This window comes from Tursiops truncatus, chromosome 3 (genome assembly GCF_011762595.2).
Source record: "Tursiops truncatus isolate mTurTru1 chromosome 3, mTurTru1.mat.Y, whole genome shotgun sequence".
Taxonomy (NCBI): Eukaryota; Metazoa; Chordata; class Mammalia; order Artiodactyla; family Delphinidae; genus Tursiops; species Tursiops truncatus.
The window spans coordinates 160,670,736-160,683,598 of NC_047036.1; the positions used below are offsets into that span (position 1 = coordinate 160,670,736).

The following is a 12,863-nucleotide window of genomic DNA, read 5'->3' on the forward strand; positions in this document are numbered from 1 at the left end:
CACCACACAGGAAATGCCTGCAGCCCGGCAGCCCCAGGGTGAGCTGGCGCCTCCATTTCCTGACAGCACCTGAACCCTACCTCACTTCTCAAAATGAAGGCTGCGTGTCACAAACTGGTTAGAACTGGCTGTTGCCATGGTTTTCACGTTGGAAGGCACAGTTAAAGGGTCACATGACCAAAGAGGGAAATGCCTTTGTCACATGACTTTTTGGTGGCCTGATTAGCATACAGGAAGTTCACTCCCTGCTGGCTGCTGGGATGCTGAGTGATCATTGATGGGAGGTGATGTCATCTCTTGGACGAGTTATTGATTAGTCTCAGTCCAAGATGGGACCTGGGAGTGCTGTGGTCAGAGTGACCATCTCAGGGAGCTTCAGCTTCAACATGGTCCCAGTCCCTAACCCTACCCTCTTCCCTCAGGCAAATTTGAGCTTTATTAGACATCTCACCTTTGGAAGGCGTGCACATCCTCATTGAGGTGATAAAAAGTGATAAATCCCTGCAAGTTACCGTTGTCTCAGAGCGCTCTTGCTCAGGAAGCGCCTGTAGTTTGTAACTCCAGATGTGGTTCTGCCTGGGCTGCTTCTCTGCCCGTGTGTAGCCAGCTGCCTGGGAACCCACCTGGGCTGGGACCAGTGGCTGCACTCCTGTGCTGGAGCCTCGTGTCTGCTTAGTGCCTGTGTGCGTGTCCACAGAACCCGGAATTGGAGCCCCGAGGTCTTTTTTTTTTTTTTTTTTTAATATTTTTGGCTGCATCGGGTCTTCGTTGCTGTGCGCGGGCTTTCTCTAGTTGCGGCGAGCGGGGGCTACATTGTGGCACATGGGCTTAGTTGCTCCGCGGCACGTGGGAACTTGCCGGACCGGGGCTCGAACCCATGTCTCCTGCATTGGCAGGTGGATTCTTAACCACTGCGCCACCAGGGAAGTCCCCCGAGGTCATCTTTAAAGTTGATCTTGGGCAGAGTTGGCAGTCAGCAGGGAGACACGGAGACTTGAAAGTGTGGTGGTTCCCGAATTGCATTGGTTTTTAGTTTGATGAGGCTCTAGTGAGACATCCCGGGTTACTTTATAGACGGCCAGCCAATTTCTGGACTTGAGAACGTGGGCTGCTAACCACAGTGAGGGGATTCTATACCTTGAAATGGAAGCCTTTTTTTGTTCACTCTCCTGGTCTCTTTTCTGGAAGACCATCCAGCAGCTGTGCTGGTTAAATCAGGTCAGGTCTGGGATTGTTGAGGTGCAGCAGCCATGCTGCTCTAGGAGGGGCCTGGGGAAGCACACTGCGGGTTGAGGGGCTACGGGAGTTAGGGAATGCAGTATCTGGTCCTCTGTGCCCATCCTTCCCTGAAGACACAGCTCACTCTGGGAATCGAAAGGGCAGTTGAGTGGGCTGTTAAAACACCAGTCCTCCATCTATAACTCTGTCCCCGCTCAGCCGGAAGGAATGGGACAACTTTGAGGTGTTACTCCCAGTTAACTTCATCGAGTTTGTTCTTTGGGCCACAGTGCCACCTAGTGGACACATTCAGTCCTTGGCTGGTTTTCCTGCTGATAGAAGGATTTGATTCCTTCGACACAAATGCTGAGGCCATATCTCAAGGGAAAGTTTATGTTGTGCCCTCAGCAAACAGAGCTGCTTGGTTCGGGACTAAGCACCGTCTCTGGGACCTGTTGGTCCTTATGTGTGGGGTCAGCAATGCCAGAGCAGAAGTCTAGCATCACTAGATGTGCATATATGTCCTAGGGGACTTGGCTGGTAGGGTTGGCGTAAGAGGGCAGAGGGTAATGGGCAGAGGTGGCTGGGAACTAGTTTGTGAGTGGATCAGGTGGGTGGAAAGTACCCAGATCTGTGAGAGAAAATGTTCCATGTTCCAGTCGGTTTCAAAACATGCAGCCACTACTGCCACATTGCCACTGGCAGGGTGAAGAGGCCACGTGTAGCCCAGGAAGGACTATCTAGCAGGCAGCCTTGGCCACCTTGTGAGGTGGTGGCACCCCATGCTGGGGAGCTAGAATGTAGGCCGGCAGCATGTGCATCAGCCCCTCTGTCTCCTGGGACGGGCGTGAGGGCTGTTAGCGAGTCTGGGTTTAGCAAAGAAAGGCTGATTTGTGTGGGAGCTGGACGCCCCATCAGGTGGCTTCCAACACGGGCAGGTAGGAGCCCTAGAAAGAGGCCCAAGATTCAGGACCCAGTATTTTTATTCAGTACTGAGCTACATGGTAGAGATAGGAGCCGTGGTGTTTTTCAAAATGACGGTGTCACCTTCAGACACGTAGGCATCCTCAGCCCGGGGGACACAGAAGTGGTTACCAAGAACAGTCCTGGCTTTTGAAGGGCTCAGCCGCAAACTGGCAGATTTGAGTGCCCCGTGGTGAGTGCGGTGAGAGAAGGCAGCCTGGGTGGGCAGGTGGTGGGGAGGTCTGGTGAGGCAGCCCTGCTTGCTGCCACCTTGTTGTGTCTGCGTCTGAATCCAGGCATCTGCGGGGTGTGGGGGTGGGGCTCTAGGGGACGCCGTCCAGCGCAGTCGAGACGCTCTGGTAGTAACCTGTGACTGTTCCTGTTCCACAGTGACATGAAGTCCGAGAGGAGAGCCCCTTCGCCCGACGTGATCGTACTCTCTGACAACGAGCAGCCTGCGAGCCCGAGGGTGAATGGGCTGACCGAGGATGCCTTGAAGGAGACCAGCACTGAGGCCCTCATGGTGAGCCTTGTCCCCATGCTGGGGAACCATCTCGCAGTGGAACAGCCTGTGTTCGCCGGCCCCCAGCTCTCCCCCTCAACCCTTGTTCTCTTGCCCTTGTAGAAAAGCAGTCCTGAAGAACGAGAAAGGATGATTAAGCAACTAAAAGAAGAGTTAAGATTAGAAGAAGCAAAACTCGTTTTATTGAAAAAGTTGCGGCAGAGTCAAATACAAAAGGAAACTACCACCCAGAAGGTATGTGCGCGTCTGTTCCCTCCTCAGTGGTCAGTGAGAGTCGTTTAGAACCAGGGACAGAAAGCCATGGTCATTTCCTTGGCCCACTGCTGCCCCAGGAGCCAGAAAGACTGGTCATGAGGGGTCAGGTTTCCTTAGGGGCATAGGAACAGGGTCTGAATTGGAAATTTGCAGACTCAAGTTCATGTTTTGGATTTAGCTTAGAGGATATCAGAGTACGTTTTGGTCTAGTATGTTCTGGATCTGAGTATGTAAACCTCATTCCCTGTAGACTCCATCAAGGAAATGGAGAGCAGGCATCTTTGGCCATGCTGGAAGCACAGCTCTGTCTCAGACCCCTTTTCAGAAAGGCCTTCTGCCCTGTGGATGAATGTTCTGGCCAGCAGGGGCCGCTGTGCTTTTGTGGACAGATTGCTGAATGCCACAGGGTGCACCATAGCCCGGCCCCAGAGCTTCTACTCCTGTTAACCTCCCCTGATGCCTCAGGCTCCTTGTGCTGCTTCTAAATGCACCTTACCATGTAAGGCAAGGTCAAGTTTGTTTTGTCCTTTTTTGGTGTCTCATTCTGGGAAGGTTCCTGGTCGGTGACAAAACTACCCTTCCTTATATTCTAACCACTCTCTTAGTGAACCAGAAAGTAAATGCACTTCAGGCAGTACAGTGTGTAGAACATGTGTCCCCTTAAGGGAGCAGGACAGGGGGATGCTCACTGGTCTGACTTGGGGATTTGCTTGAGCCCCCACCCCCACCTGGTAAACAAGTGGACCAAGCCTGCCATCTGTTAATATCCCGATGGACAGAGCCTGCTCATTACTTGTTTCCTTGTTGATTGCTTAAGAATTGATGATGTGAACCAAGTCTGTCAGTGTCCCTTCTCTGGTGGAATATGTGACTTTAAGAAGTGCCTGGGGACTTCCCCAGTGGTCCAGTGGTGAAGAATCCTCCTTGCAATGCAGGGGACATGGGCTTGATCCCTAGTCAGGGAACTAAGATCCCACATGCAGCGGGACAACTAGGCCTGTGCACCACAACTACTGAGCTCGCGTGCCTCAACCCTGCATGCTGCGAACCACAGAGCGCACGCGCTCTGGACCCCATGTGCCACAACTAGAGAAGAGAAAACCTACATGCCACAACTAGAGAGAAGCCCCCGGGCCATAATGAAAGGTCCCGCCAACGAAGATCCTGCGTGCCGCAGCTAAGACCCAATGCAGCCAAAAATAAATAAATAAATAAATCTTTTTTGAAAAAAAGAATAAAGTGCCTGGACCCAACATTTTCTCACTAGGGTTGGGATTAACCTAAGCCTGGGGTCCTTCACCTCAGCCTCCACCACCAGCCTTTTTTGTCCCCTGAAGGGCAGAGATGGCACCTGAACCACAGTGGTGCCAAGCACCCCCAGGGTGGGGGGGTAAAGGGTGCTGGAAAATCTGTCCTTTGTTTGTTTATTTTTATTTATTTATTTATCTACCTACCTACCTATCTATCTGTCTATCTGGCTGTGCTGGGTCTTAGTTGTGGCACGCGGGATCTTCGTTGTGGCATGTGGGCTCTTAGGTGCGGCATGCGAGATCTTGTTCCCTGACCAGGAATCAAACCTGGGCCCCCTGCATTGGGAGCCTGGAGTCTTAACCACTGGACCACCAGGGAAATCCCCTTTATCTGTTTCAAACATGTCAGTTCCTGCTGCAAGGAACGTGGCAGGCGGGAAGCAGAACGTTTGAGAGCCTGATGCCTTTTGAAGAGGAAGAAAAGCAGTGCTCTTCTGTCAGAATTACGTGTGGGAGGAGCAGGGTTGGTGACCCTCTCATCTCCTGCATGTCCTGCTCTCTTGCAGCCCGCAGGCTCCACTGGGAGCTCTGTGACGACCCCTCCCCCGCTTGTACGGGGCACCCAGAACATTCCTTCCGGCAAGCCATCACTTCAGGTCAGTGTTCCCTCTGCGTCATGCTCCTGAGCAGCCCTGATCCAGTTTCTGCAAAAGCCCGCTCGTTTCTTCTGATTAGAGGCCGTCTGGTGGGAGCCCAAAAAATAAAGCATGCTTGTGTTCCCATACCCAACCCAGGCCCCTGTTGACATCATAAACAAATCACACAGACTCTCGGAGGGCCCCTCCCATGACCACCCCTAGAGAGACTGGAGAGAGGACCAAGGTTCTAGGCAGACTGGGCTCCCTTCTGCCTGACTCTCTCAGGGCAGTTGGAGGGCCCAGTGGGACCTTGTCCCAGCCCGGCTCACAGCCTCCTCTGCCCACAGGGTGAGATGGGCAGGTCTCCCACTTCCAGCCATAGGACAGAGAGGCCAGGGGCCCACCTCCCCTCAAACAGGCCTGAGCCCCCAGCTCAGACCAGCAGGCGGGTGGTACTGGTCCCAGTTAGCTGGACTCTTGCTGTGGTGGGGCCAGGTTGGCGTGGCTCTTGTCAGAGTCTGTTCCTGGTTCTTTTGTGTTCTGAATAAATAGGCATTTTAGCTTTTATTTTCTCTGCCACCACCCTTTTTTTTTTTGACATTTTAATTTTTCTTTTAATCTTTTTTTTGAAACATCTTTATTGGAGTATAATTGCTTTACAGTGCTGTGTTACTTCCTGCTGTATAACAGAGTGAATCAGCTATATGTATACATATATCCTCATATCCCCTCCCTCTTGCGTCTCCCTCCCACTCTCCCTATCCCACCCCTCTAGGTGGTCACAGAGCCCTGAGCTGATCTCCCTGTGCTATGCGGCCGCTTGCCACTAGCTATCTGTTTTACATTTGGTAGTGCATATATGTCCATGCCACTCTCTCACTTCGTCCAAGCTTGCCCTTCCTTCTCCGCCACCACCTTTTTCTGGGTAATGAGTATGTGCTTTTACAAAAACAGCAAACCTGTTTGTTTAAAAAGTCATGTAAGATCTGAGGGTTGGTGTTGTTGACAGACCTCTTCAACTCGGATGCCTGGCAGTGTCATCCCACCACCCCTGGTCCGTGGCGGGCAGCAGACGTCCTCGAAGTTAGGGCCACAGGCGAGCTCACAGGTCGTCATGCCCCCACTCGTCAGGGGGGCCCAGGTAAGCAGAGTGAGGGCTTAAGGGAAGCCCCAGGCAGCCTCCACCTCTCGAGAATGAGCCTTCCTAGTTCTCAGGTTGGGGGCTCTTTCCCTGTGGCGCCCTCTGTCGTCCCTCTCGTTGACTTGTCTCCCCCCACTACACCCTAACAGCAGATCCACAACATCAGACAACATTCCAGCACAGGGCCACCACCGCTCCTCCTGGCTCCCCGGGCATCTGTGCCCAGTGTGCAAATTCAGGGACAGAGGATCATCCAGCAGGGCCTCATCCGCGTCACCAACGTCCCCAACACTAGTCTGCTCGTCAACATCCCACAGGTGAGGGTCATATGTGTGCCCCGCAGCTGCCCCTCTGATGGCCCACAGTCCTGGGACCCAGTCATGTCTCCAGGGTGGCTTGGCGTGACTTGCCTGCTTCCTTGGAGCCAGGTGAGGTCTTGGATAATCCAGCCCCGCAGACAGTGTTACTGTAGCTCCTTGGAGCTAGTTGGTGCATGAAAGTCGTGGGCAGGAGTCTTACGTTGCCAACTGCCATCTAGCAGAGGTGGATAGCTGCCGAGAGTGGGAGGGGTGGAGATCTGAGCTGACATAGGGAAGGCTCAGGGTGGGGCACCAGAGCGCTCCGCACCCTCCCCCTCTATAGGCACAAACGTGCGGAGAAGGTCTGCAAATGTCCTTTCAGCACCAGGGCATCTATTCTTAGCCACGCATCCCTTCACCTCCATACAGAGCCTCTGAAATGGGGAGGGTTTGTCGCCACCCAACAGAGCGGGGAAGATGGGACCAGGGGGCGGGCAGGCTGAAGCATGATCCTCATTGACAGATGAAATTACTGGGTTTGCAAGGGCTTTTGTTGATGTGCAAGTTAGCTTCTCTTCCTCCTTTGGCACGGTGCATCCTTGCCCGCCTTGCTCAGATAAGATCATGGCCAGCAGGGCTCTGGGCAGCGTCCCTGCCTCTTCTAAAGTCAGGTTCAAGTACAGTCTTGCCACCCAAATGGGGACGTCCCGGGCAGGCAGTTTCATCCACACCATAAACTCGGATCAAATTACTACCGTGTGCCATACCCTGTTCTCATGCCATGAGGATGGGAACCAGGCAGGCAGTGGTGGATGGATCCTGTGGCTGTGCTCCCTGTGGGGCCAGGGGAGCCTGCAAAAGGGGCAGGGAGGAACTGGCTGATCAGAGGCTGGAGTAGACAGGCCAAGGTGCTGTGATGGCATCCTCTATGGTGGGGGGTTTTGCTCCGCTGTGGAGACCCCATGGGCGGGGGGTCTGGGCAACCGTCCTGGGCTCCCTGAGCCCCATGATGTGTTACATACAAGTTGTCAGGTGTGTGCATTTTCCTGGAGATGGTGTACACAGCTTTCCTTCTATTTCCAGAAGTGTCTTCAGTGCCACAAAGCTAAGGGCACTGGCGTGGTCAGCTCCAAGTTTGGGGGAGAGCATTTGATAACGTTGGGCGACAAGTGGTCTGGAGCAAGGAGATGGTGGAGGGTCAGCCACTGGGGTGCAGAAGATGATAAATGATGCAGGAGCAGTGAGGGTCAGGAAAGGTGAAGTGCAGGGGCACACAAAGATGCTCATGAGGGAAATGCCATTGATGCCACAGTGAGCCACCTTTGCAACCTTTTGAGGAAGGAGGCCAGCCAGACCTGTGCTGGGAGGAGAGCCAGGCCATAGTGACAGGAGAGTTGCCATGCTGCCTGGGTGGGGGACAGTTGCCAAGGGGCTACCCACTGTCATGGTGATGGCTTCATGGGTGTCCTCAGGTGGCAAAGTGTAGCAAATTACAGGTTTTAAAGTTAATTGGATATCAGCTAAACCTCAACAAGTGTATTTATAAGATTGGTCATCTCATAGGGCAATTAGTTTAATGGCGCTTTTCCTGTTGCTTGTTGATGTCAAGCAGCTCTGAGTTACTTTTTACTTAAAAAAATTTTTTTAATTTTTGGCTGCATTGGGTCTTCGTTGCTGCGCGCGGGCTTTCTCTAGTTGCAGCGAGTGGGGGCTTCTCATTGCGGTGGCTTCTTTTGTTGTGGAGCACGGGCTCTAGGTGCGCGGGCTTCAGTAGTTGTGGCTCACAGGTTCAGTTGCTCCGCGGCATGTGGGATCTTCCCGGACCAGGGCTCAAAGCTGTGTCCCCTGCATTGGCAGGCGGATTCTTAACCACTGCGCCACCAGGGAAGTCCTGAGTTACTTTTATAAGGATTTGTTAGCATAGCTAATGGTGCTGATGACCTGGAGCTACTTTCATAAGGACTTAGTGTAGCTAAATGGTGCCGACCTGGGCTGTGGGTGCCGTGGTTGGGCTCTCCTCAGGGTGGGTGCCTCAAGCACCCTGACCAGGTCATTGTCTCCCAAAAGCCCTCCGCAGCATCGCTGAAAGGAACGACAGCCACTTCTGCTCAGGCCAACTCCACCCCCACCAGCGTGGCCTCCGTGGTCACCTCTGCTGATTCTCCAGCCAGTCGGCAGGCAGCCGCCAAGCTTGCACTGCGCAAACAGCTGGAGAAGACGCTGCTTGAAATCCCCCCACCCAAGCCCCCCGCCCCTGAGATGAACTTCCTACCCAGTGCTGCCAACAATGAATTCATCTACCTGGTCGGCCTGGAGGAGGTGGTGCAGAACCTGCTGGAGACGCAAGGTGAGGAGTCCCTGGGCCTGGGGCCGTTTTTATCTCTTGCTGCTGAAGTTTCCATCATGCAAGTTGTTTTCCATGCATAGCACATGTTGGCATGTCTGCTGTGTACCCACAGCTGTGGGGCGCATTGTGGATGACATCTTGTCATTAGTTATTTGCTTGCTGTGAGGTTTAGATAATTTCTTTCTTTTTTTTTTAAATTAATTTTTATTGGAGTATAGTTGATTTACAGTGTTGTGTCCGTTTCAGGAGTATAGCAAAGTGAATCAGTTATACATATGCATATATCCACTCTTTTTTAGATTCTATTCCCATATAGGTCATTACAGAATATTGAGTAGAGTTTTCTGTGCTATGCAGTAGGTCCTTGTCAGTTATCTGTTTTATGTATAGTAGCGTTTACATGTCAGTCCCAATCTCCTGATTTCTCCCTCCTGCCCTAGATAATTTCTTAAACATACCATAGGCACCTTCTTTCTGATGGGGCCACTTCTGAGAGTTGGGCAAAGGTGGAACTCTGCAGAGCCTCAAGCACTCTTAGTCTCCAAAGTGGGAGAGGGACACCTATGCCCAGGCCAGGATCATTTTATTACCCTCCTTGGAAGTAGTTTGGAAAGCACACCTGCATGTTAGAGGGTTTTAGGAATAAAAGAGTATAAATAAGGTAGTGAGCAAAAACGATACTGAAAGGTGAGAGGTCAGGTTGGCCCTTTGGGAGCCTCCAGCAGATGCTAAACTGAGGACTTTCTGCCCTTAGATTGAGCTCGTGGTGGCATTTATTAGGCAGCCAGCCTGAATCCCCACCCCACGTGATCTCGTCAGATGCTCAGAGCTGAGAAGGAGGCAGAGCTGTAACCTCTTCAGGGCAGGGGATGACCAGGTGGACTCCACCTGAGGGACTGTGGGGCACCAGAGCCAGGCCCAGTGGGGAGAGGTGTGGGCTCTGACACAGCCTGGATGTGTCTGGATCTCTTCAATGACTCCTTTATGATAAGGTTAAGTTGGCAAAAATGCTGCTATAAGGCCAGTGCAGTGCGGCAGGCAGGAGGCCTGAGTCAGGAGGCGATGCCTGCCTGTCCTACACTTGCCTGTGCTGGGCACCCGCTCTCCCAGACCAGTCTGTCTCCGCTTGTTCTCATCAGGGGTCTGTCTCCCTCTCCTGTTGTCAAAAAACAGGACCTAACTGTGGGAGGAGGCTCTGAGTCCTGCTTGAGGTGTCTCTTGACACTTCGCAGAGCCACAGGTGGACACTGAGTACAGCCCTGCACTGGTGTGTCTGTTCTGGCACTGGTCACGCAGGCTGCAGCTGCCTGGGAAGCAGGTACCCCATTCTCTGGGGTTGGATGTGTGAAAGCAAAAGTGCCCTTGTTACCAGAGCGTGTTAGCTGTAGGCTGGGGGCTGGAGCTGGGGGCCCAGTGTAGACCCCTGAGCCTTGGGCAGCTTGGGCAGGCAACATCCCATCTGCTCCGTGGAGTGACAGGTCTCCCCCCTAGAGTCAGATCCTGCACAGCCCCTCAGCAGTTAGGGGCAGCTTGGCCAGGCCCAAGGCGGGATGGGGAGGCTAAGGGTCTCTCGGCATCATGGTCCATAATGCCAAGAGGCAACTAAACTCAGGAGTGCTGGACACAGAAAAGATAGGAACAGAGTGCAAAAGGTACCCCTTACTGCACATTGGATGGCAAACATATATACATTGAAGAAAGTATCGAGGGCTTCCCTGGTGGCGCAGTGGTTGAGAGTCCACCTGCCGATGCAGGGGACACAGGTTCGTGCCCTGGTCCGGGAAGGTCCCACATGCCGCAGAGTGGCTGGGCCTGTGAGCCATGGCCGGTGAGCCTGCGCGTCCGGAGCCTGTGCTCCGCAACGGGAGAGGCCACAACAGTGAGAGGCCCGCGTACCGCAAAAAAAAAAAAAAAAAAGTATCGACCCCACACCTCAGCAGGTGCTTTTTGTGGCTTCCCCAGTCACCCCTCCTGTAGCTGATCAAGGAGCCACCAAGTTCCCATTTCCCAGGGCAGCCGGGTATGTGTCCTGGCCCTGCCGCTGACCAGCTGTGCACAGGTCACTTCAGCTCCTTGGCCTCAGTTTCTTCCTCAGGACAGTGGGGTGGGGTGTGCCCCTTAGAAGTTTGTTGTGAGAATTGGACACCCTGATACCCACAAGGCACCAGGCACAGTGCCTGTTGGCATAAGCACTCGCCTAGATGACTGGTCCTCTGTTAACTCACCCACTAGCAAGGGTGGGGGCCTCGAGTGGTCACCATCTCCTCTCCACTGGTGACGCAGTACGGGAGGGTTGGAAATGTCTGCACTGTGGGTAGGAAAGATGACTGGGAGAAGCCAAGCTGACAGCACTGTTGTCTTTGAGAGTTGGTATCAAGGGTGCCTAACTCACAGTGTTTTCTTAAGTGCTTCAACTTTGCTTCTGCCAGCAAAGCCTCCCGAGGCTGGCCCAGTGCCCGCACACAGTTGGCACCCAATATGTGTTTGCCTAACGAACACGCTGACTGAGGCTTTGGTGTCCTGATGCCAGTTGGGCCACATGGCCCAGGGTGCTGCCCCTGCTCTGCCCTCATCCATATCCCACCGGGGGGTAGTCCGGGCTCCTACTGTGGTGTTCCTGTTCCTCTGACGTGCGGCACACCCATCTCTCCCTGCAGCGGGCAGGATGTCAGCCGCCGTTGTGCTGTCTCGGGAGCCCTACATGTGTGCACAGTGCAAGACGGACTTCACATGCCGCTGGCGGGAGGAGAAGGGCGGCGCCATCATGTGCGAGAACTGCATGGCATCCAACCAGAAGAAGGCACTCAAGGTGGAGCACACGAGCCGCCTGAAGGCCGCCTTCGTGAAGGCGCTACAGCAGGAGCAGGAGATCGAGCAGCGCCTCCTACAGCAGGGCGCCGCCCCCGCGCAGGCCAAGGCCGAGCCTGCTGCCGCCCCACACCCTGCGCTGAAGCAGGTGAGAGTCCTGGTATGGGAGCCAGAGCTGTGGCCTGGGAGCATGGGCTGGGTGGCCTCGCCTTCCAGGAGAGGGGCCTCGTTCCCTTGGCAGGGAGTTGTCGCTAGCAGGCAGGATGTTCAGACATTCTCTCCCACACTCGGCGATCATCTGCCTGGTTGTTAACTGTGCGTCTAAATTGCATTTAATGGTGGTGTTTGGTGGTGAACATACTAATTTGCAGTTTCTTTAGATTTTGTAGCTTTCACTTGCAGTGTGCCGGCTGACAAGCACTTCTTGTTTAAAAGGACTTTTCTGAAAGCCACATTGAGATACAAAAGGGGCGTTTGGAAGAAATGTTCTAGCTAAATTAAGGAGAGAAGCAAGTTTGAAATCAAGTTTTTTTGGCTGCTTTTTTTTTTTAATGCTTTGCTTTCCCACCCCCTATAGACCCAAAGCTCCCTGTTGGCAATTTTTTGTGTCCTTGGAAGTCATTTGTAATTCACTAATAAACACATCTTCTCAAGATCCCTACGTAGTGGGTGGCTGCGCTGCCCTCAGGAAATGCCTATCCTGTGGGGACTGGGCCTCAAGCGGCCATAGCTGCTGCCCTTTGGTCACTCTAGATCACCCTTGGCCAGACTCTGGACAGTGCTGACCTCGATTTCAACCCCCGTTTGTGTAGGTCATAAAACCCCGGCGTAAGTTGGCGTTCCGCTCAGGAGAGGCCCGCGACTGGAGTAACGGGGCTGTGCTACAGGTCAGAACTGCGGTGCCGGGAGCCCCCTGCACCGAACCACCAACCGGCCCTCACATCCCAGACCGTGACCACGTCAGTCGCCGACTGTCACACTGCCTGTGTCTGTCTGTGTGTGTCTCTCTCTCTTTCCCTTCCTCCTACCCTCCCGCCTCGGTGTAACTTACCTAGTCTCCTGATTTTGGACTTCAGGGATCCCGTGTGGGTGGGAAGAGGTCAGCCAGAGCAAGGAGCGGCTGCGCTGAGCATCTTGCCCTCTGTTGCCCCCTTCCCCACACAAGCTGTTGCACCCTCTCTCCACTGCAGGCCTCCAGCCAGCTGTCCCGGGGCTCGGCCACAACGCCCCGAGGCATCCTGCACACGTTCAGCCAGTCACCCAAACTGCAGAATGCAGCCTCGGCCACAGCCCTCGTTAGCAGGACCGGCAGACATTCCGAGAGAGCCGTGAGCGCTGGCAAGGGCAACGCCACCTCCAACTGGAAGAAGGCGCCCCTGAGTACAGGTGGGCAGACCCCGTGGGGCTCGGAGTAGGGACCT

The 12,863-nt window shown here is 53.9% G+C and overlaps 1 protein-coding gene across 8 annotated transcripts in view; it reads left to right on the top strand.

The window, feature by feature from the left end:
- GATAD2A (GATA zinc finger domain containing 2A) overlaps positions 1-12,863 on the top strand; it is a 98,966-nt gene that overhangs the window by 82,700 nt on the left and 3,403 nt on the right. For 4 of the 8 annotated variants that reach the window (XM_033854052.2, XM_033854051.2, XM_033854054.2 and 1 more), the window contains exons 4-12: positions 2,572-2,704; positions 2,807-2,938; positions 4,776-4,865; positions 5,857-5,988; positions 6,138-6,305; positions 8,355-8,634; positions 11,292-11,590; positions 12,255-12,437; positions 12,633-12,828. In XM_033854052.2, the coding sequence (XP_033709943.1) occupies positions 2,572-2,704; positions 2,807-2,938; positions 4,776-4,865; positions 5,857-5,988; positions 6,138-6,305; positions 8,355-8,634; positions 11,292-11,590; positions 12,255-12,437; positions 12,633-12,828 (1,613 nt within the window). The remainder of the gene's footprint in view (positions 1-2,571; positions 2,705-2,806; positions 2,939-4,775; positions 4,866-5,856; positions 5,989-6,137; positions 6,306-8,354; positions 8,635-11,291; positions 11,591-12,254; positions 12,438-12,632; positions 12,829-12,863) is intronic. The other 4 variants (XM_033854053.2, XM_033854056.2, XM_033854058.2 and 1 more) reach the window with 4 other exon arrangements.